The sequence below is a fragment of the Triturus cristatus genome, chromosome 12 (assembly GCF_964204655.1).
Source record: "Triturus cristatus chromosome 12, aTriCri1.1, whole genome shotgun sequence".
NCBI lineage: Eukaryota > Metazoa > Chordata > Amphibia > Caudata > Salamandridae > Triturus > Triturus cristatus.
The window spans coordinates 226,520,258-226,543,684 of NC_140595.1; the positions used below are offsets into that span (position 1 = coordinate 226,520,258).

Sequence of the window (23,427 nt, forward strand, 5' to 3'; positions counted from 1 at the left end):
TCAGATATAAGCACAAAGGCTTCTTGAGGAGGGATTGTATTGTTATGGAGAAAATCAGACATGGAAGAAGGTTACATTTTTTGGGGGGGGACCCAGAGTTTGAAGGCATGGGGTTAGCAAGTGGTCTGGATACCTCTCCGGAATGGGAATTGTTGTCCCCAAAAGGCATTCCCCCACCTGAAGTTACATCATATTATGCTGTGATAAGGAGGGCAGCTGAGATGCTGGAGTTACCCCTGTCATCTACTGTTCTCAAAAGTAATTTGTTAACAGCTTATTACATTCTTCAACTTCATCATTTGCTGCCTTTCAATAAATCTCTCATTGAGCCTATTCTTTACATCTGGCAGAAGCCTGTGTCAACGGCATCAGTGTCTAGTTCCATTGCAAGCAGGTATAAACCTGCTCCAAGGGACCGTTTATTCTTGTCCACACATCCTACACCTAAAGGTTTGGTGGTACAAGCGTTCTGTTCCTAGAAGTTGACTCCAGGTTCCTTTCCAACGACTCCTGCGGATAGGGAATCCAAGAGAATGGAACAGTCTGCAAAGAAGGTGTTTTCTTGTAGTAGCATGTCTGTGAAGTCAACCAATGGAACATGTTTGTTAGGACGATACATCCATGCGTTAATGGAATCAACCGAGGCAGTGGTCCCAAAATTACCTGACGAAGTTCAGGGAAATTTTTCAGAATTACTGAACGCTAGTCAGGCAAATGCATGCCAAGTAATTCAGTCCAATTTAGATACAGCTGATCCGGTTGCAAGAGCAATTGGGTCTTCAGTTGCCACAAGGATTCATGCTTAGTCAAGGAGGGGGGGGGGTCTGGTTTCTCACCAGGTGTCCAAGCTACCATAATGGATTTACCATTTGATGGTTCAAGGCTATTTGGTGCCAAGGCTGATTTGGCCTTGGAAAGATTCAAGGAGAGTAAAGCAGCGGCAATTTTTTTGGACCTTCAGTCGCAGCCTAAGGATTACAGGCAGTATCGAAGGTTCCGGGAGTTAGGCCAGAACTTTTCCTTTTGAGGCAGAGGCCAGTACCAGCAGCAGGCCTCCAATCCCCTACACAGGAGTTATAGAAACGGACCAGAGGCTGACAGCATGAGGCTGCCCATCAGCCATTGTCCTCCTCTTCTCCAGCCAGTGTCACAGGAAAGCAGCCCTAGTTTCACCATCTTGGAGCACGTTTGTCCAGTGGGAAGACATTTGGCCTACTTTGCACCTCAATGGAGATCTGTAACAACGGATCTTTGGGTTTTGGATTTTGTGGGAAATGGGTACGCCTGACCCTTCCAAGAGTTTACCCCTTACTTTTCTCTCCAACACAGCTTTTGTTCAGAAGAACATCTTCTGCTCCTCCAGCAGGAGTTTCAATTCCTACTTCAGAACTGCACAGTAGAGTTGGTTCCAGAGAAGGAATGAGGTCAGGAATGCTATTCCTGGTAATTCCTGATTCCCAAAAAGGATGGTTGTTTGCTGCCGGTCCTCGATCTCAGGGTTTTGAACAGATTCCTCAAGAAGGAAAAGTTTAAGATGCTGACCCTTGCACAGGTGCTTCTTGTGCTGGTTAAGGAAGACTGGATGGTCTCGACTGATTTGTAGGATGAGTATTTTCACATCCCTATTCTGCAGTTGCACAACAAGTGTCTGTTTCACGGTGGGTACTCAACATTATCAGTTTGCGGTATTACCATTTGGTCTCACTTCTGAGCCTCGATTCTTTACAAAGGAGATGGCAGTGGTTGCAGCGCATCTCGGTAGGTGGGGAATACCAAAACTCCCTTACCTGGACGATTGGCTGATCAAGGCCAAGACGCCAGAGCTGGTGTTGCATCACTTGCAGTTGACAACGCAGTTGTTGTTCAGCTTGGCCTTTACCATGAACGTGCCCATATCTCGCGTAGAGCCTTCTCGGCTAACCCTGTTCATAAGGGCAGTACTGGACACTAAGGTGAATCGAGCCTGCCCTCTCCTCAGAGGGTTCTGGACATTCAGGCTATGATTCCGATGTTTCACAATAAAGCTATGGTTCCAGTCCTGAAGGTCTTGCGCCTGTTAGGATTGAGGGCTTCCTGCATTCTGTTAATCACATTTTCCCGCTGGTATATGAGGGCCCTCCAGTGTTGCCTTTGCAGGCTGGTTTAAGCTCAAAAGAGATGTCAAGGAGTTGGATAAGATCTCCAGGGACACTGACATGGATCTTCACTGGTGTGGTGTGCCCGGCAATCTGTCTCAAGGGAAGCCATACCACCCTACACTTCCCTGGGCCACAGTATTCACTGATGCCTCCAATCTAGGGTGGGGAGCTCATCTGGGGGATCTGGAAGTCAAGGGTCTTTAGTCTCCAGAAGGATTGTTGCATATCAATTTGTTGGAATTGTGGGCAATGCATCTGGCTCTCAAAGCCTTCCTCCCTTTTCTTCATGGTCAGTCAATTCAATTCTTAGCAGACAATACAAAAGCAATGTGAGTAGGATCATATCCTCTCTGCCATGAAGCTGTGCAACTCTGGTCCTGGGCTCTGGACCGTCAAATATTCGTCATGGCAAATCACTTGACCGGAGTTCTGAACGTATTTGTGTTTTGTTTGAGACCTACCATGTACTTTCACATGGGTACTGTTGGTTTCACCTTGAAGGCACAAAAAAAGGGTGGAAACTGAGGTCAGCACACCAACAAGGGTGTCTTATGGCTCCGATGACGTCCCGTGGAGTTGCATGCGGAGCCATGGCATTATGACTTCCTCGTTGACGTGGGAGAGCTGTAAAGATAAGTTTCCGTGGAATGCTGGTGCATTGAGTAATCAACAGGTAGATAATGTAGCCACCAGAAAAAAGCATTACAGAAGGTAAGTAACTTGGCATGTACCATCGCTGCAATGACTAGGGAGACATTCAATAGCACTCCGGATGTTTTGGAAATGCTGTGGTTCTTCCAAGGGGTTCAGGTATTGGCTTCCAGATTAGAGCAGACTAGTCACCTGGTTTGTGAATCTCTGGTGGGTGGACCACAGTACTAGGGTCAACCTATTCTGTCAACACCAACAGTCAAAGCCTCCTGCAAGGATGCCTTGCTTCTTCCCTCTTGCTCTCGCAAGACTCCTTAGGCTTTCAGGACAAGACAGGCAATTTTCATCCAGATCAGACTCCAGGTGATGTCTCCTCACATGAAGGAAGCAAGCTGTCTGGAAGATACTAGCTCTGGTTGTGCAGCAGTCCTGGGGGAACTCTTTGGAACACTAACTCCTTCGTCAGAGAGAACTTGAAACTGAAAGTGGATCAACAGCTCCTACCCTTATACAGGGATGGCATAAGGGGGATTTGTATTCTCACTCTGCCCTTTTAAAACCAGTTTGGGTCAGTTTTATTTTCATGTGTCCTTCTCAGGCTGTTTTACAGACTCACTTTGTCATGAATGGTGCTCCTCAAACCAGGGTTGTCTCCAGGCTGGAGCACCCACAACAGAGACAAAGGTGTGAGCAGTCTGCATCTTACTATCAACAGCCACACGTGATAGTGAGGAGGCGGAGGAGGAGAAGACAAAAGGGCTGCTCCCGCTCAGAAAGATCCTTCACACTCCAACAACAGGAACTGCGGTCCCACTCTTCACCCCCTTCTATCCACCAAATGAAAGTTTCTGAGGACTCTATCAGAAATTACCTAATCACATTTGTAGGGGGAAAGCCTGTCTCCCCTCTGCCCCCTTCAGTGTGCGGATTCCCTCCCTTCAGTCAGGGGAATGTCAAAAGTACACTTCCACTGACTGGGAAAGCAACTTGACCTCCATCTTGTGCACATGAATAGGCCAGAGACTTCCTAAATAGAACCTTAAGGCCTGTTTCACTCTGGTTCAGTAAGCCACTCTTTGCAGTGTTTAAAAGGCTTCTCATACAGTCATTCATCCAAGGCACTCAAACTCTGTGCTGAAATTTCAGGGCTGCCTGTAGCAGTGGAAATTTCAACAAGTGAGTGGTTTGACTCTCACTCATGTGACACAGGTAAGAAAAGCTTGGCCACACTAGAATCCCTGCTAAACAAAGTATGCTGCCACAGACACGCTACACATGTGAACGAGAGAGAGAGAGAGAGAGAGAGAGAGAGAGAGAGAGACTTCTCCAAAGAGTTAATATATTTATTTCAAAATTGCAAAGTGTGTATTTGAGACGAAAATATTTGTATTTTCTAAACTGAAAATGGTTTGGGGATTTTTTCTTTTTAAATTGTTTGAATTTCAAAAATATTGTTAAAGCTGATATTTGAGTAATTAATCATGGGGTGTTAGAGACTTATTACTATTATTATTACCTAGGTGCCAAGAGCACTGCAGCTATGACTGTTATGAATTGCCTATGGTAAAGTATTCTAAATGGACAAAGGCTTTTTTAAAAAAAACGAAATCTGCATTGGGTGGCCTCTGATGTGGTCACTATTACACTACTAATAATATCAGTAGCTGTGGATAATTTTAATTGAACATAAGTAGCTTTTGTTGCAGAAAAGGTTGGAGACCCCTGAAGTAGGTCAAGGCTAAGCCAAGGTATGTATAGATATATATTTCACTCACCCACCATAAAATCCAGAACAGAGGATCTTAGTTGGGCACGCAAAATAGGGATTCAACTGTACATCATGCTAGGGGCATTCCCATGCCAACCAGAAAACATCACTGTTCCATCTGTAGTTGTTGCTTATTTTTTATATGTATTTATTTTATTCAGCCTGACCGTCCCTTGCCACTGGTTCTGTTGGCTAATGTAAAGCCAGAACAGAGGATCTTAGTTGGGCACGCAAAATAGGGATTCAACTGTACATCATGCTAGGGGCATTCCCATGCCAACCAGAAAACATCACTGTTCCATCTGTAGTTGTTGCTTATTTTTTATATGTATTTATTTTATTCAGCCTGACCGTCCCTTGCCACTGGTTCTGTTGGCTAATGTAAATCCAGAACAGAGGATCTTAGTTGGGCACGCAAAATAGGGATTCAACTGTACATCATGCTAGGGGCATTCCCATGCCAACCAGAAAACATCACTGTTCCATCTGTAGTTGTTGCTTATTTTTTATATGTATTTATTTTATTCAGCCTGACCGTCCCTTGCCACTGGTTCTGTTGGCTAATGTAAATCCAGAACAGAGGATCTTAGTTGGGCACGCAAAATAGGGATTCAACTGTACATCATGCTAGGGGCATTCCCATGCCAACCAGAAAACATCACTGTTCCATCTGTAGTTGTTGCTTATTTTTTATATGTATTTATTTTATTCAGCCTGACCGTCCCTTGACACTGGTTCTGTTGGCTAATGTCACCATAACTGAAAACAATCCTTATGCTTCTAGGTTCAAGATGTACATAACTGAGCTAGCAGGTCACTGGGCCTGTGGGCTATGTTGTATTTATTTTTATTTTTACATTTATAATAAAAATATGAGTTGAACTTCTCTATTGCTATTCACATCATTTTGCGCCATTATTTTAATAGTTCCTCAATCTGCAAAAAGTCTGCCTCTGTAGTACTCCTTGTTTCACCTCTAGCTGGGGTCAGCAAAGACGTCGCATCAGAAAAGTGCACTTGCCTTCTGAGAGCATTATTGAGATCCTGATGGTGAGGCTGATGTCCCTTCTGTCAGTTCGCATTCAAAAATCTGTTCCGGTGAAAATTCATTTTAACACGCTTCACCCTTTCCTGAAGTATGCACAAATGTATAGTCTTTTCACCCAGACACGTGACTACACTGAAAAAATGCTACTTTAGCTGTCATTGTTCTTTTAATGTTAATTTTCATGACCGTATTATTTAGCGTATAATATGTTCTTTTCATAGGAGTCCGAAGTCCAAGCACTGCAGTTCTTGTAATAAATGTGTCTCCAATTTTGATCACCACTGCAAATGGCTAAACAATTGTGTGGGAGGCCGAAATTACTGGTAAGGTTATTTAATTTACCTCAAGCTACTTCTTTTGGCTGTCAATGTGCCCTCTGTACCACAAAGTGCTGATGTTATGGATGTACAGCTTTTTAACTGAACTTTTGTAACCCTTTAGTAATGGCAATAAATCTTTTTTTCAGGTTTCGCCTGAGCCAGCGCAAGCGCTGGTCTGGCGAGACATTTAGTGAGTGGGGCTCTAGAAATCCGACCACAAGCTTTTGCTTATGGCCTAAAGCTTGCGGTTACGCGCACGTGCACGCGCACAGCCACCATCTGGCTTTCCTATCTCTTCCTTAAAGCGCTATCGCGATCACTTTCACTTTTGGCAATTTAATGAGCAGGCACCCTTAAAGCGCAATCCCTTTATGTGCGTCTGCCTCTGTCTCGTTTGCGCGAGCATACGACGCGCGCTGGTTTGTTCCATCCCAGAGCCCACCCTCGCCCTGGTTCCCCATCCCGTCTCCCGTACCTGCAGTGGCTCCGCCGAAGACCCCAAAGCTGGCTCCTTCCGCGCATGCAGGCTGGACGGGCTGGGCCGGGGCTGCGGACCGTTTGCAGCTCCGGTCGTCTAAATATAGTCTGCTCTCCTCCTCGTCTGGGTCTTAGAACACAGTTGAAGATTTTTTAACTCCATCCTCCAGTCTGCGTGCCGCTGTCTTTCACGGGATTTCCTCATCCCTCCTCCTCGGTCTGCTTTGACTTGTAGAGACATTACTTTTAACAATGGCGTGCTTGCCCTTCTTAAAAACTGTAAGAAAGGCATTGTGAGTGCCAACCCGCTGCCGCAAGCGAGGCAGGCGTCAAGTACCATGTCTCTGCCATTACAGCCAGTGAGAGGGAGTCACCATAATCCTCAGTGCACGCGCTCTCCGTTTCTCAGTCAGCACAAGATAACCATACGTGTGTGTGGCCTCACGCTCCCTGTCAAGCGGCATACAATGAGAAAAATAGCTGTGTGCGTGTTCCGCTGTCTGTCAAACAATTCAATGAGTCGATCATGCATGGAGTCGTTTGGTCCAAAAAGTAACTAGCAGTCGTCAACTGTTTATTGTATGCAATATAATTTGAGGGACTTACCAGCGCTCCCGGCAGTGTTACTCCTGCTGTACCCCTGTGAACTTGTAGGGGAGGAGCTTATTCAAGAAGCTACTAGCTCTGCTGTGATTTCCCATACATTTCTGATTAAAGGAAGGGGGCTTGTCTCAGCCTCAGTCTTGCTCTCATTGGCTACTCTTTCACTTTGCTTAAAGGAAGGGGGCTTGTCTCAGCCTCACTCTAGCCCTCATTGGTTAATGTTTTCCCTTTAGTAAAGGAGTTTCCCTCCTGTTTTCAGCAATGGCCTTTAACTCTGTTTTATTACCTCTTCCGTTTTTATCAGATCAGGGCGCACCTCCAATCAGTTGGGAGGATTGCATACACATTTTTGATAATTAAATTGTATCACTGTATGGTCAAAACTTTAGAGCTGAGAAGAACAAGCATTGGCATAGCCAATAGGTCTCGCCTTTTGGGACCTTATAAGTATTTAGTTATGCAGCACAATATCCTTGGTGCAACAACATCAACTGTTGCATGGCTAAACACTTATAAGGTCCCAAAAGCGACACCTATTGGCTATGCCAATGCTTGTTATGCTTTGTACTTTGACCAGAGAAACACAGCAAAACTCTTTGACACTGATATGATGCACACTTTGTCGGTCTGGGCCTTATACATGATCGATTTGAGCAGACCGCTTGACAATCTTTAGAGTCAATTAAAGTCCCTATAATCCCTCCATGTGCCTCAAACCTTGTCAAATTTCCTTGGGCAGCCCTTGCTCTTGTATATTGTGCGCTCAGCCTACATGCACCAATCCACACCTGTCCGCTACTGGAATATTGTGAGCACTTCCCCCACTTCCTGTCTATGTCCCTCCTGCAGCAGTGTGTATTTCGGCAGGGTTTGCTCCCCCCTCGGCGCAATATCCCCAGAGTACACAGCTGTCCAGCTAAAGGTCAATGGTTTCTCCATGACTGCTGACAGGCACCTTCTTAACTGTGACTAAAACTACAGACTAGATAGTCCCAAAGGGTATGTACCGGTGTCCCACTCTGGCCACATCCCTGTAAACACTTCTCACCTCTTCCCATTAGGAATAATCTAGTTCTGGTGTGGTAATTGTGTTGTAAGATTTTTTAACTTAACTAATTGGTGTCCTGATTTAATGGTGACCTTGAATGGGTGGCTGTATGCCTCCGCCATTTTCCCCACCCACCAGTTCTCGTCAGTCAGGACACCCATATCTACTTCCCATCAACTTCTTACTACCACCATTGCCCGCTAAGTTGAGTAAATATATGTTTTCGCAGAGAAGCTGAGAGGAGTCCGAACTCTTCCACCTCATTCAACAGGTCCCAGTATCCCCAGAGGGTGTGGTGACTCTGCATATAGCAGAAGTGTTGTGTGTTTGCGAGATCATATTGGTTCTGTAAATGTGTAAAGGAGAGTAAACCCTGCGACCCCCAGATACCGTTCCGATATCCGAATCATGTCCCACTATGTCCTAAAGGTCCAGCCCCTAGAGGTCCTCCAAAGAGACGTATGTCCCATAGAGGGGCCTCTAGTGTCAGTCGCCCCTGCTAGCTCTTTTTCCCGGTGGCTTTTTTCCCAAAATGTTCCCACCAGATCCATGGGGGAAGGGGGTTGACTGGGTTAATCCTCCTAGGTATTTATGGTGGTCCATCAGCTACCAGTCTCCATTCAGAGAAGATTCATGCTAATAGGCGAATGCCCAGTCGTTGGCAAACAAATGTTGCGCTGCCCAGAAGTACAAACACAGGTTAGGGGGGCCGATTCCATCTTCATATAGGTCCTGAGTCATTGTTTGTAGTGCAATGCGAGGTGTACTGCCCGTCTGACAACAGATCGGGCCACCACGTCCACAACCTTGAAGAAGTCGTCTGTGACCAGTCAACTGTGACTTCCAAAAAGCATATTCTAGAGCAGGTAGACTAACTTTGGGAGGGCACTCATTTTGTACTGGGTGGTCCTGCCCAACAGAGATAATGGGAGTGCCCTCCAGTGCCCAGCATCCCTGGGACTCAACCCTGGTTATTCTTCAGAAAATCCTCTGTGACCCACTGCAGGGAGCATGACCCATCATCAGGGGCAGTGGTCAAGTCTGTGGAAAATGCCACTGGCTTTTGCCAATTGTTGTGTACTCCCCCCAGTATCTACCATACATGTACAGAATTGTGTGAGCTTTGGGAAAGGAATGCAGTGGGTTAGCTAGACACATCAACATGCCATCCAGGTAGAGGGAAATGACATCCTCTCAATCTAGCGCCCACTGCAGTCCCTCAATTTGAGCATCAGCACTCACCCAGCAAACCAGTGGCTCCAGGACCATGACTAACCACAGGAGAGAGGTGTCGGGGTGGGGCAGCAGCCATCTCTACCTTGTCCTTCGTCTGAGGGCAAACTGCTCCGAGAGTGACCCATTAACCCAAACTCTGGCCACTGGCTCGGTATATAGCAAAACACACCCAGAAAACAAACTCTTTCCCAAACCCTATCCTGCCCAGAACTGCCTACAGTAAATCCCACTCAACCGAAACAAAGGCCTTTTCGGCTTCCAGGGCCAACAGTACAGCCGGTTCCCCCAGAGCCTGCCTGCTTTCGCCAGGCCCCCAAAGAGCTGCTGCCAAATATGACGAGTGGAGCACATGAACATAAAACACAGTTTGTCGATCACCTGTGTTAGCCAATTAAACAGAACTTTAGCCATGGAGGGTGGAAGCAATTTGGCCCTGAGGTCCTCCCTCTACGGGTTTGATGAATGGTGTCTCTGATCTCCTCGACACTGCTCTCCCTGTCCAAGGCTATCAAGTTGTCTCGATCTAGTGTTGGGGTGGAGCCATCTCACAAACCTTTGGAGGTCTGGTCTGCCCCAGTGATATAGAGCTTCGCAAGATGTGCTACGAACAAGTTCGTGATTTCCTCTGTGGTTAACATACCAGCACCCTTTCCCTGTCTGTTACTTGGTGTAGCCAGAGGCTTCCTTCCTCCTGTCACGCCACTCAAGCTTAGTTTCTCAGGTTTGTTAACTACTTCATATAGCATGTGTTGTTTGGTCTGGTCCTGGGCCCTTACATCATCCTCCCCATGGCATCGATACTCTTCCCTGGTATGGGTGTTGCGACGCTGGAGGGTAGGGGATGGCCTACTCCCCCTCCCATTCCAACAGCCTTGATTTTATATCGATTACCTCCCTTTGCTTCACTCTTCTTTTCCCCGTTATGTGGGATATCGGACACCCCCTGAGCACAGCCTTGTAGGCCTCCCACGTCGCGGCCTCCGACAACACCAACCCCACATTTTCCTTAAAGTATGACCCAGTAGAGAAGGCCAAGAGTTGCTTAGTGTTCCATTCCCCAAGCTCCCATGAGTCCAGTCTCCATGATTCCCTTCCCCCTTCAGACCCCCGTCCCAGTCAAGTGTATATTAGAGAGTGATCTGAAGCGCCCCTCAGCTGATAGCAGGCGCCATGGCACTGCCTCACCCCGTCCCCTCAATACCTGCATCCAGACAACCAGTATATAGTTTATTCTAGACAAGGAGCCAGCTGCCCCCGCTGGGTAAGAATACTATTTTGTGGGGGGATGGGGGAGGATTCTCACCAGAAATCCAACAGTCCCATAGCCTTGGTGAATGCCTGTAGACATGTGTCCTTTCCCAAGTGCCGCTGGCCCAGTAAAAGCCTATCTAATTTCCTGTTCGGGGTAAAATTTAAATTCCCCCCCCCACTCCCCCCCCTTATCAATGATCATGGTTGCCTGTGAAGTCTGTATTAGCCAGTCCCCCGGCTTCTGAAGCATGTCTAGCAGAAGACCAGGTGGGAAGCACCAGGAAGCAATCGCCAACCATTTCCTGTTCCTTTCCCCTAGGATCGCTCCATAGCATTGCCCTGGATCAATCCATGACTTAGTGTCCACCAGCGGGCGATTTTGTGACCAATATCAGGAGGCAGAAAACAGTCCCCAGATGTTCTTTGCCAGCCCCTCCATATGTGCATCACTAATAGTGTCAGCCCCCTCCCCTAAAGAAAGTTTCCCCACCCTACAACTCCAGGCTGCAAGCGCAGAATTGCCCATCTCCCCAATGCCTATGGTGTCTGTCGCCCGCCTGTACCCAATATTAAACCTTCTTAAATCTTAGTGTCCTTCAATCTTGATCCCCTCCACCGAGGTTGTGTTGTGGTTCCTTTAGTCCCAATATCACCACTAGTTTCAACATGCACTTCATCATTGATCATCGCTGGCTGGCATGTCAGTCTCCGCCTGTCTCATTATCAACTCTGGGTCCACCAATGTCTCTTAGAGGTGTTGCAGCTTGTGCTGCCAGGGCCTGAGGGGCATTGCAGGCTCCCCAATGGCAGCTATCTGCCGCACACCAAGCCTATGGTCAGCAGTCCCAGGCATCGTCGGGTGAGGAGTAAAACCGGGCCAACTCACCTCCCCCCCCCCCCCCCCCCCCCCCCCACCCACCCTTTCATGATGAGGAGTTTCACCGGTGATTCAACTGAGTACTGTAGGTTGTGCTTCCTTAGTTTTGGCTTGACCTTGTTGAATCGCCACCACTTTGCGGGTAACCCATGTGTGAAATCAGGGGATACCATGAGCATATGGTTTCCGAAAAGGAACAGGCACTGTCGTTGAGCTGCATGGAGTACAGCATCTTAGTCCTTGAAATTGAGAACTGAAGTAATTATCAGCCTCGAATGGGCTCTGGGCTCTTTGAGTACCCTCCACTAGGCACTGTGGGGAGAAGTTGCTGGTATTCACCCTGGTAGTTCTGAAGTCTTTGACTTTTCACATGTCTGTTCCTTCCGCTTTTTTCTGTATCTCCACAAAGACATTGTTGTGTCAGGAATCTGCCCTGGCATGTAGCTGTTGTGTGTTCTCTTTGAGTTGGTGACTCCACAGTAGTCACTCTGTCTGCTATCTACTCCATGTCGACCCGAATTAGAGTGACATCCACCGCCACCATGTCGATCTTTAGTCTTGAGGGCCAACCTGAATGGCTGGGGCCCTGGTCCTCTATGGCTGCACGCTTGGTTTCCATCTAATTGTCTCCTCCGTAGACCCCATCAGCACTCCTGAAAGTGTGTTTATTCAGGCGGTTGGTGTGGGACCGCTTGATGTCCAACCCTCACTATGCCTCAGAGCCCGGGCCTAGATCGCAAGGGTGTTCTGCCTTGTTTGGTGGGCCACCGTGGGCACTGTGAAGCAGCTCTTCTCTAGGCTCCTCCCAGCTGTGTGTCTTTGTGGCGTGGAGGAGGGGTTCTTGGAAATGGAAGGATGTACCCTGCCCCCTCCCTCCTCCGGGCATTCAACCAACAGCCCTGGTCTGGTGACATGCTGAGCAGACGCGGGTCTTTTCAGCATAAGTTAAGAGTGCGACAGATGTGCTTCATTCTTGAAGGGGGGGTAGCAGGAGTACCCTGCCCACCCAAAGCCCTGTATGTGGGGAACTAGCATAGCAGCTGCCAGTGTTGTCTTTCAAGCGGTCTGGCTGCCATCTTTGGCCCACGGCCCGCTAGTAGAACCTGCTTTCCTCAGCATATTTTGACCATAGCCTGTTTCATCGATCCCACCAGTCGCCTCTCCTCAGCGTTCGCTACCATTGAGTGCTGGGAGGCCCCCGGGGACGATGGATGGATGCACCAGTGAATCATCACTTTCGGGGCTCACATGTCGGGCAGCCATGTATCCTCAGCATCCTGGTCACGCCCCCTACATTTTCAGTTTTCAAGAAAATATTCCACCCAGTTCTCTGTCAGGACCGGAGGTGAGGATTCTGCGTAACATTTTTATTTTCTGCAGCCAACAGAACCACATAACATTTCTGGATGACATGGCCCATGAGCCACACAGAAGAAAAGTCTCAATACCAGTCATTTAGAGATCTGCAGTCCTAAGACATATGCCTTCAGGAGAAACTGCACTTCCTTTTTTCATCGCCCTAGTGCGTTTCTTCTAGGGCTTATGAGTTTGGGGGAAGCCAGCTGTTATAATTTACCTTTGCCGTTGGTCTATATGTTTTTGTAGTCCTGTTTTTGTATACTTTGCTATAGTTCCTCACTTGTCTTCTCACTTTAATTTCATGCTCTTCGCTAGGAGAGCTATACTGCTGTCAGGTTCCCCCGTTCTGAGTCCTCGGGATGGTGCTGATGCTCAAATGGGTCCACCTCTCAACTGACCCACGTCCGGAATGTGATATACACGCGGACTAGTGATCTAGTTAAGCGAGGGAAGGAAAGGGAAGGAACAGCGGGAAGGGAGACCTACGGAAGACACATAAAAACAAGGTAAGTGAACAATAGGGAACCCTCAGGATAACAACTACAACAGTGATTCCTGGGAGGATTGCGCTAGAGCACCCTACCTGTAAAGGAAACAAAGGAGATGTACATCAGAAGAGAGGAGAGGGCGATAGCGGTTCTCTGCACAGGCTACTTGAGCTAAAGAAAGAACAGCTGTTACTAAAACAACATTCCCCCTTTGCTCTCCACCCTAATATTACGGCATCGCTCTGCGGTTCACATACCCTGTTATGCAAAAGTGAGGTCAATTCACAATCTAGAGAATGCACAACGTTCTAGATATATTCTCTCTCTCTCTCTCTCTCTCTCTCTCTCTCTCTCTCTCTCTCTCTCTCTCTCTCTCTCTCTCTCTCACAAACGGTGGAGAAGAACAAAACGAAAAGAGATCAAAACAAAAACGGGGCATGGGTTGTCTTTCATGCAGACAGCAATAATGTTTTCAATGCACCCCGTGGATAGGACTTGGTGTTTTCCAGCCACAATTCATTGCTCTGTGGACAACAATGGAATAGATTACCCCCTGCATGAGCACCCCGGAGCGCCGGGTCTCGCCAACAGGAGTAAACAGAACAGTAGAGAGCGAGGCGAAGATAGATTCTCTCCCGCCTCCTGCAAGTCAAGGTATATAGTGGAGCGCGCTTACACTCTCTCCCCCAGTGGAAACAAGCCAACAAAGTTCCGCTGTGTCACCAGCCTTTTCCCTAGGACACAAACGCTTGGCGGTGCCCGCAATGCTCCTCCGCACGTAACCCACAGAAATAGCGGTTACAGCCAACGGAGAAGCACGGGCCAGGAGCGCCTGAAAAGGCGCGTTATCTTGCACGATAATCACAACAGTAATACCCCCAGAAGTAGAGCAGTGCCCGCTATGCTCCTCCGCACGTAAACCGCGGAAGTAGCGGTTACAGCCAATTGGGAAGCACGGGCCAGGAACGCCTGAGAGGGCGTATTTATCGGGCACAGAATTCAAAACAGGATCACCCACGGAAGTAGAATGCGGTGCTGACAGCACCCTTACCGCCCAGGTCTCTCCAACCAGCAACTCCGCCACAGCCGCTGAAAGTTCAAGAAACATCGGCAGCGGTCGCGGCGTCGGACGTCCCTATATCCGGGATCCGCCGTGAGTCTCGTCACGTGTTACGTGCTCCTGCGAAGAACGCCGGGACATGTAGTTCCGCGCGGTTCTTCTGGTGTGTTTGCGCTTTCTGGGGCGTCAGTGTATTACCGGCCCCCAGAATCCTGACAGTACACCCCCCCTCAAGACCCACACTGACGGACATGAGGCTTGGCAGGATGTTTCCGATGGAATGCGGCAACCAGGCGTGCAGCATTGACCGCCCTCGCTGGTTCCCACGAGTCCTCTTCCGGGCCATGCCCCTTCCACGAGACTAGATACCAGAGCTTGCGACGAACTACCTTGGAATCCAAGATACCCTTAACCTCATATTTGGGATCCTGGTGGATCCAGATAGGACTGGGTTGTTTCTTTACGGGGCACTGAGAGGGTTTCAACAAGGACACATGGAAAACAGGATGAATCCGAAGATTAGCCGGGAATTGCAGCTTTACAGCTACTGGATTGATATGCTTAACCACTTTATACGGGCCTATGAACTTAGGACCAAAGACGCTGCGTCTCCTGAACCTGAGGTTTTTGGTGGACAACCACACCCGCTCCCCCTTGGTGTACGTGGGACCTGGCCTTCGGTGTTTGTCTGCCTGGGATTTATACCTTTCCTTAGCACGGAGCAAATTGCACCGTGTCTTGAGTAATGTGGAGCGGAGTTGCCTCAACCTTTGACATACTTCAGGAACCCTGGTGGTCTGTTTTGGGAGAATGAATGGAGTGAAACGGGGATGAAACCCATATGTACTGAAGAAAGGAGAGTGTTGTGTTGATGCATGTGCTGAGCTGTTGTGTGCGATTTCCGCCACCCACAACCAGTCCACCCAGGCCTCGGTTTGGCCGTTGACATAGCACCGAAGGAACTGTTTCAGGGTTTGGTTCAACCGTTCTGTTTGGCCGTCGGTTTGGGGGTGGAAACTTGTGGACAGAGAGGACGAGATTTTCAGTTTGGAGCACCAAGTTCTCCAAAATTGGGCAGTGAATTGAGCGCCTCTGTCTGAGACGATGACCTTGGGGAGTCCATGTAACTGGACGACGTTTTTTAGTAACAGTTGAGCAGGAGACTCGCAGAAGGGACCTGTTTGCAAGCGATGAAATGGCCCATCTTTGTGAGGTAGTCGATCACTACTATGATCGCCGTACACCCCTGATCCTTGGGTAGACCCATCACAAAGTCCACCGAGAACCTTTCCCACGGAACTCCCGGAGTGGGCATAGGCTGGAGAAGGCACTGAGGTTTGCTGTGGCTGGCCTTCATCTGAGTGCACGTGGAGCACTCGTGAACCCACGATAACACGTCGGGACGAACAGCGGGCCACCAAAACTGGCATAGCACTTTCTCCAAGGTTTTCCTTCCTCCTCCATGCCCTGCACAGGGGAGGTCATGACACCATCGAAAAACAGTTCTCCTTAGATCCTTGGTAGGCACTAAAACCTGTTGGTTCTTCATCGGGAGGCCCTGACGCCACCGCCACTCGGGGTGATGCTTCATCCATCTCTGCCAGTCAGCGGATAGCATGCCTCGCCTTACTCTGTGTAGGAAGTCGTCCGTCTGGGTGACACAAAGTACCTGACTGTCCTTCAGGAACGCTCTTTTCGTCTCCCTTAACTGTTCCTTCTGATGTTCTGGTCGGGTCAAGGCGTCGGCTTTCTTGTTGTCTTTCCCGGGTCGGTAGGTGACCACAAAATGGTATTCTGCAAAAAACTGCATCCAGCAGAGCTGTCTAGGAGTGAGATGCCTTGCTGCTCGCATAAACTGTAAGTTGCGATGGTCCGAGAACACCGTTACTTGGTGAGCCACTCATGACAGCCAATGCCTCCATTCCAGGAAGGCATCACGTATGGCAAGCAGCTCCTTCTCGGCTATGGTGTAGTTCTGCTCCGCGGGATTGAGCTTCCTAGACATGTACGCTATGGGGTGTAGATGTCCCGTAGTTTCGTGTATTTGGGAGAGCACGGCACCTACTGCTATATCTGAGGCGTCGGCTTCCACGAGAAAGGGGAGGTTGGCTTGAGCGTGGATAAGAACCGGGGCTGTGGTAAAGGCTCTTTTAAGGCGGTCAAAGGCCTTGTGTGTTTTTTCCGTCCAGATAAAAGGGTTCTTCTTCCTTGTCAACCTGGACAGAGGGGATACCATGTCGGAAAACTGTTGAATAAACCACCGGTAGAAGTTGGCAAACCCTAGGAACCTTTAAATGTCGTTCACGTTCTGAGGGCGAGGCCACTCGGTAATGGCCTTGACCTTTCTCTCCGCCATGACTTGACCTGTGGGTGTGAGCATGACCCCCAAAAATTCAACAGAGGAAACGTGGAAGTCGCATTTGCTCACTTTGCAAAACAACTGATGTCTTTGCAAGGCCTTCAGCACTTGTCGTACGTGGAGGATGTGTTCTTGCTTATTAGCAGAGAAAATCAGGATATCGTCGATGTAGACCACGAAGAAACAGTCCAGGAAGTCACTTAACACCTCGTTGAGGAAAAACTGGAAGGCTGCTGGGGCATTACATAGCCCGAACGGCATCACAAGATATTCGAATAACCAAAAACGAGTCTTGAAGGCCGTTTTCCATTCGTCGCCTTCCCTCATCCGAACTAAATGGTACGCTCCCCTCATATCCAACTTGGTGTAAATGGAGGCTGACGTGCCTTGTTCCAGTAGCACTGGTATAAGGGGTAAAGGGTACCTGTTTTTGACCGTAATGAGGTTCAATGATCTGTAGTCTATACAGCACCTCAAGTCGCCGTTGGCTTTCGGTATAAAAAAAAGCGGTGACGCGGCCGGAGAGCGTGAAGGATGAATGAACCCCAAAGAGAGATACTTATCCAGGTATTGTCTAAGATACATGGTTTCAGGTGCGGTAAGGGCGTAAATCCTGCTGCACGGGACGGCTGCTGCCGGTACCAAATCGATCCTGCAATCGTATATGCAATGTGGGGGGAGCACTTCTGCTTTGGTGTTGCTAAAGACTTCTGCATATTCCGCGTAGCACTGTGGTAAAACCACGTCTTTTTCGGCAGTGGTGGCTATATGTTGCCGAAGGGACAAGACCTGGGAAGGGCTCACGGGCGACCGGAGACATTGGCCTTGACAAAACGTAGATTGCATGTGCATGAGTCCCTTGGTCCATTCTATGGTGGGTTCGTGCTTCTTTAACCACGGGAGGCCCAGGATGATTCCGTACATGGGTGCTTGGATTATGTGAAACGCTATCTTTCCCTGGTGTGTTTCGTCGTACGTCAGAATGTATTCGGGCGTGGCGTAACGGATGGGGCCGGACTCCAACTCCTTTCCATCTACGGCATAGACCCTTTCCGGGGTGTCTTTGGGAATGAGGTGGACACCCAACCGAAGCGCTTCTTCCTTGTCCATAAAACATCTGGTTGCCCCGGAATCCACCATCGCCTGTATGGGTCTTTTCTTCCCGTTGACTTCAAGGGTGAAAGGTATAAAGAAATGCACAGGATCAGTGGGGACGTAGTGGTTGACTGAAGGGACCCGATGTCCGCTTGATGGTTCCCCTCCTTCTACCGTCAAGCTCTGGAGTTTTCCGCTTCCATTCCGGCTCCTACAGTGGCCACTTGCCCAGATCTAGGCCGTCCGTATTTGGGTTTCACGGGGCATTCCCGGAGATAATGACCTTTCTTCCCGCAGTAGAGGCACAGGCCCTGCTTACGGCGATGGTCTCTCTCGCTAAGGGTTAAGGACGCTCTAACAGCCCCGATGTCCATGGGTTCTGGTTTGAAGTTTCCATTGCTTAAAGGATGAGCACGGTCTCCCTGCGGCGAGTCTCTCTGTTTGAGGTCGCCTCTCCGTTCTTTTAGCCTGTGATCCAATCGCAAGGTTAATTCTATGAGGGCAGCACACGTCTGTGGTTGGGGGTCGATTTGGGCAATGACATCCTTCAACTCGTCTTTGAGCCCCTGATAGTAGATAGCTGCTTGTTTAGACTCGGGCCAATCCGTTTCTGCCACGAGTCTGCGGAAGTTGTTCAAATAGCTAATCAGGTCGGCTTTACCTTGTCGGAGTTCTAACAAGTCTTTATCAGCTGAAAACGTTTCGGCACGTCTTCTCGAAGGCCTCCCGGAAGGCCTCCCAGTCGTAAAGCAACGGGTTGTCCCGCCTTACTATGGGAACTGCCCATTGTGCTGCTTCCCCCGCCAGGTATGAGATAACAAACGCCACCCTGGCCTGATTGGTTGCAAAGAGCTTGGGTTTACAGGTAAAGTGAAGAAGAGAGTGGGTAATGAACACCTGCACTTTCTTGATGTCCCCATAAAACCTTTCTGGAGGGGCCAATGGGATTTGCGTAGGCATTTCCACTACTACCGAGGGAGGAGCGGGATGAAGCGACCCCCCCCCTACATTAAAGGGGTTTCTTTGCATGGCTTCTACCTTAGCTTGAAGGACAGCGGTTTCACGTCGTGAAGCCGTAAGCTCCGCTTGTTCTACCGCCAATGCGGCCATGACATCTTCTAATGTGGCCATATATGCCACCAGCACGATCAAGAGGACACGTATTTCGTGGGCCGATGTTTCTGTCAGGTTCCCCCGTTCTGAGTCCCCGGGATGGTGCTGATGCTCAAATGGGTCCACCTCTCAACTGACCCAAGTCCGGAATGTGATATACACGCGGACTAGTGAGCTAGTTAAGCGAGGGAAGGAAAGGGAAGGAACAGCGGGGAGGGAGACCTACGGAAGACACATAAAAACAAGGTAAGTGAACAATAGGGAACCCTCAGGATAACAACTACAACAGTCATTCCTGGGAGGATTGCGCTAGAGCACCCTACCTGTAAAGGAAACACAGGAGATGTCCACCAGAAGAGAGGAGAGGGTGATAGCGGTTCTCTGCACAGGCCACCTGAGCTAAAGAAAAAACAGCTGTTACTAAAACAACATTCCCCCTTTGCCCTCCACCCTAATATTGCGGCATCGCTCTGCGGTTCACATACCCTGTTATGCAAAAGTGAGGTCAATTCACAATCTAGAGAATGCACAACATTCTAGATATTCTCTCTCTCTCTCCTAGGAAAACGGTGGAGAAGAACAAAACGAAAAGAGATCAAAACAAAAACGGGGCATGGGGTGTCTTTCATGCAGACAGCAATAATGTTTTCAATGCACCCTGTGGATAGGACTTGGTGTTTTCCAGCCACCATTCCTTGTTCTGTGGACAACAATGGAATAGATTACCCCCTGCATGAGCACCCCGGAGTGCCGGGTCTCGCCAACAGGAGTAAACAGAACAGTAGAGAGCGAGGCGAAGATAGATTCTCTCCCGCCTCCTGTAAGTCAAGGTATATAGTGGAGCGCGCTTACACTCTCTCCCCCAGTGGAAACAAGCCAACAAAGTTCCGCTGTGTCACCAGCCTTTTCCCTAGGACACAAACGCTTGGTGGTGCCCGCAATGCTCCTCCGCACGTAACCCGCAGAAATAGCGGTTACAGCCAACGGAGAAGCCCTGGCCAGGAGCGCCTGAGAAGGCACGTTATCTTGCACGATAATCACAACAGTAATACCCCCAGAAGTAGAGCAGTGCCCACTATGCTCCTCCGCACGTAAACCGCGGAAGTAGCGGTTACAGCCAACGGGGAAGCACGGGCCAGGAACGCCTGAGAGGGCGTACTTATCGGGCACAGTATTCAAAACAGGATCACCCACGGAAGTAGAATGCGGTGCTGACAGCACCCTTACCGACCGGTTCTTTCCAACTAGCAACCCCGCCATAGCCGCTGAAAGTTCCAGAAACATCGGCAGCGGTCGCGGCGTCGGACGTCCCTATATCCGGGATCTGCCGTGAGTCTCGTCACGTGTTACGTGCTCCTGCGAAGAACGCCGGGACATGTAGTTCTGCGCGGTTCTTCTGGTGTCTTTGCGCTTTCTGGGGCGTCAGTGTGTTACCGACCCCCAGAATCCTGACAACTGCCCTGTCCTCTTTTGCCCTCCCCTCCCCCACTCCTCCCATCCCTGCCCCTCTGTTGCAGGCTGTGCGGCCTTACCTTAGTGCGCAGGGGGAGGGTCATCTGGGAAGCTCAAGACGAGAGTGTGTCTCCCGATGGATACAGCTGAGGTCAGTGCCCTCCGGTAAAAGTGTGGTCGCGGAGACCTAATTCTGGCTGAGCACTCAGGGTAAGACGCTTTGATGGAAGAGCAGGCTCGAGTCACTGAGCTCATGGTGGTGCACAGTCACTACTAGGTGTCAATGCAGATGGCATAATGTCCTGTCTCCTGGGCCAGAAATATGCTGACTGAGATGTGGAACAGAAGTGGGTATTGCAGCTTACAGGATGCTTCTGTTGTTCTAGGGTCTCTGAGCACCAGGCACTTAGATTTTAGGGTTAATTAAGTAATTAATTGATTTTGAGTTCAGAGACTGCACTGCTCGCACTCCACATTCATCCACTGTGTCACCTAGATAGGTCTGCTTGACGTGGGTGATTGCTCATTAGAAACAGAGCAGCGCTGCTGTTTAGGTCCTCCTAAGATTGCAGGTGCTGTTCACTTACTCGCTTTACCCTAAACTATATGGCAGGGGCCTGGCATCAGTACCTTAAGGAAGAAGTCTTTGAGGATCAAGGTTTATTCACCACTGTGGGTCCGGCCGGGCCTGTCAGAGGCCATGAAATCCTACATACAGTGAGCTGCAAGTATTGCCTTGGAGTTCCTCCGAAGACAACTCATGCTTTTGGCAGCTGTTTGTAATATATCTCTCCCTGTGAGGGAAGACACTTGGTGTTCCAAGTCTGCAGAGCACCACTGGTACTGTCTGCAGAGCACCACTGGTACTGCTAAACCCCATGCATGTAAGAGAGAGAGAGAAATCATTAAACTCCTGTCCTAGTGCATGCTTTTGAAAGACTCAGGAAGGCAGTCTTATAGTAAGCATAGTAAGGATTCGCAGAGCGTGGCCTCTGGACTGGTGGGGAGGACAATGATGCTGGACTTGAAAGCAGGCATGGACCTTTCCCAGTCCTGGACCCAGGCCCAATGGGGACCATGATGATTACTTTAGTGAGCAGCCTACTCTGATCATAGGCATGCAGGGAGGTGGAAAGACCTAGATTTGAAGACCAGGGCTCTGGTGGCCTGGGTGTCAGTGGGGAGGTTCTAATGGGTTGGACCCCAAACACATTTATCACCGATGTCGCGGAGTGAATCCCAGTAGAGACAGTGGCACAGTATATCAGTGATAGGTTAGGGATTGCCTAAGACAGAATGTTCATGACCATCCGTAGACTTTACGGTGTGCCATATACCAAAGAGAGATGGCAAGATAGAGAAGTGGCTATCTGAATACTTAAAAGATCCCACGAACGGAATCATTCATGGCAGGCATGACAAGACTAAAATTTTGCGATGTTTCTTGCAAGCTCAAGAAGATTCTCCTTTTACCCAAGGAAGCCAAAGGGGTCTAGACGTATTTTCTCAGGCATTTTGTGAGGGTGGGCCATGTTTCTTGGAGAATACAGACTGGGACCTGTCCACCAAGTGAATATGTTGCCTCCATGTTAAAGTCAACCACAAGCTAGGGAATCTAATGACATGTGTCCCATAGCGGAATGTGGCTTTTCGGTGAAACTTGCATGATAGAGTTTCGGACGTTTGTCACTATCTTCTCCTTGATAGATAAGGCTCAAATGTCAGTCAAGAGCATTTTTAGACAAGTTATTTTTACCTGAGTTGCTTGACCTACTGCTTTAACTTCACAGAATGGGCAAAGGCAGGGAAGAGGCAACCACTGCTAGGACCAGAATAAACTTGGAGGGTGCTTCCTAGCAAGAGGACATAACCGAAATGGCAGAGGTGAGGATTGTGGGATGCAATAAATGCACATAGGTTTTCATGTACCTATTACCCTTTTACTGAACCAAGAGTGTCCAGCAGATTTGTTTGGTTTGTCCACATATTGCAAGAGACAATAGGGGACTGATGAGTCTAGCAGAAGGCTTTAAGGGAGCTCAGCAATGTAGGTATGCTGGTGTATCAGTGTATGCTGGTGTATTGACACTTCAAAATAGAAGAGATATACCGCACCAGGAAGCCACTTCTTCAGGGTCACTAGATAGTCCCACTTAGACCTCAAGGATGCTTACTTTATGGTGCTGATCTTTGGACCCCACAGTTGCTTCATGTGGGAGTGAGTATGTTAACATTTATAGCACTACCATTTAGCCTGGTCACCATGTCTGTGCTCGCTTTTAAACAAAGCAACTTTTTTTTTCTTAATTCAGCCCGTTTTTCTTAAAGGAAAGTGGGACTACTGCCTGCTCTTGAAAAATGTTTTCTCATACATTCACAAAGGTAAAGGGGTGCCCAGGGTACCTCTTCCTGTTTGCGAATGGATTGCCACCTATTTGAAGTAGGTAGTAAAATGCGAATGTTTTGCTACCGCATTTCGGTTGCAAAACATTCACACATACCACTGTGAGCGGCTATTAGGAAAGGATGCTTTTAACACACCCAACACACCCCTTCCTAATACTGAATCGCGAAACCATTTAGCGATTCCGTAATTAGGTTACTGATTCGCAAAATAGGGTTGGTACATAGAAAAAGTCATTTTTCTGATGGCAGACAGCCCTATTCGGCAAAACGGTGCGTTTGTGTCCTGAAAAAATATCTATGTACTTATGGCCCTAAATCCTTTATGACTAATGTCTATAGCCTGTTCAGTGGATTATGCTGTAGCAGTGTATGAATGCTGCCATAGGCCATGAGCCCTAAGCTATTGAGGATTGAGATGATAGCTTTAGTGCAGTGGGGCAGGCAAAAGCCACCCTTCAAGGTGTACAGTAGTTGTCTACTATTAATACTTAAAATAGTTGAAAGTCAGCTGGCTCTAACAGTTTTGCCATATACATTAAATTAGAGCTAGTTTGCAAGATCAGCTTCTTCTTTAACACAGGTGTACTTGCTCCCTTATTCACTGACACAAGGACCTTACTGTAGGAAGCTGGCTCTGTAGATGATCTCACTAGGTGATAATGCCGTGTTGGGGAGAGG

At 48.6% G+C, this 23,427-nt stretch overlaps 1 protein-coding gene across 5 annotated transcripts in view; it reads left to right on the forward strand.

Moving 5' to 3' along the window:
• The window catches only part of ZDHHC1 (zDHHC palmitoyltransferase 1), a 477,328-nt gene that overhangs the window by 122,492 nt on the left and 331,409 nt on the right, over positions 1 to 23,427 (forward strand). For all 5 annotated transcript variants that reach the window (XM_085639635.1, XM_085639633.1, XM_085639636.1 and 2 more), the window contains one exon: positions 5,827 to 5,928. In XM_085639635.1, coding sequence (XP_085495761.1) covers positions 5,827 to 5,928 — 102 coding nt within the window. The remainder of the gene's footprint in view (positions 1 to 5,826; positions 5,929 to 23,427) is intronic.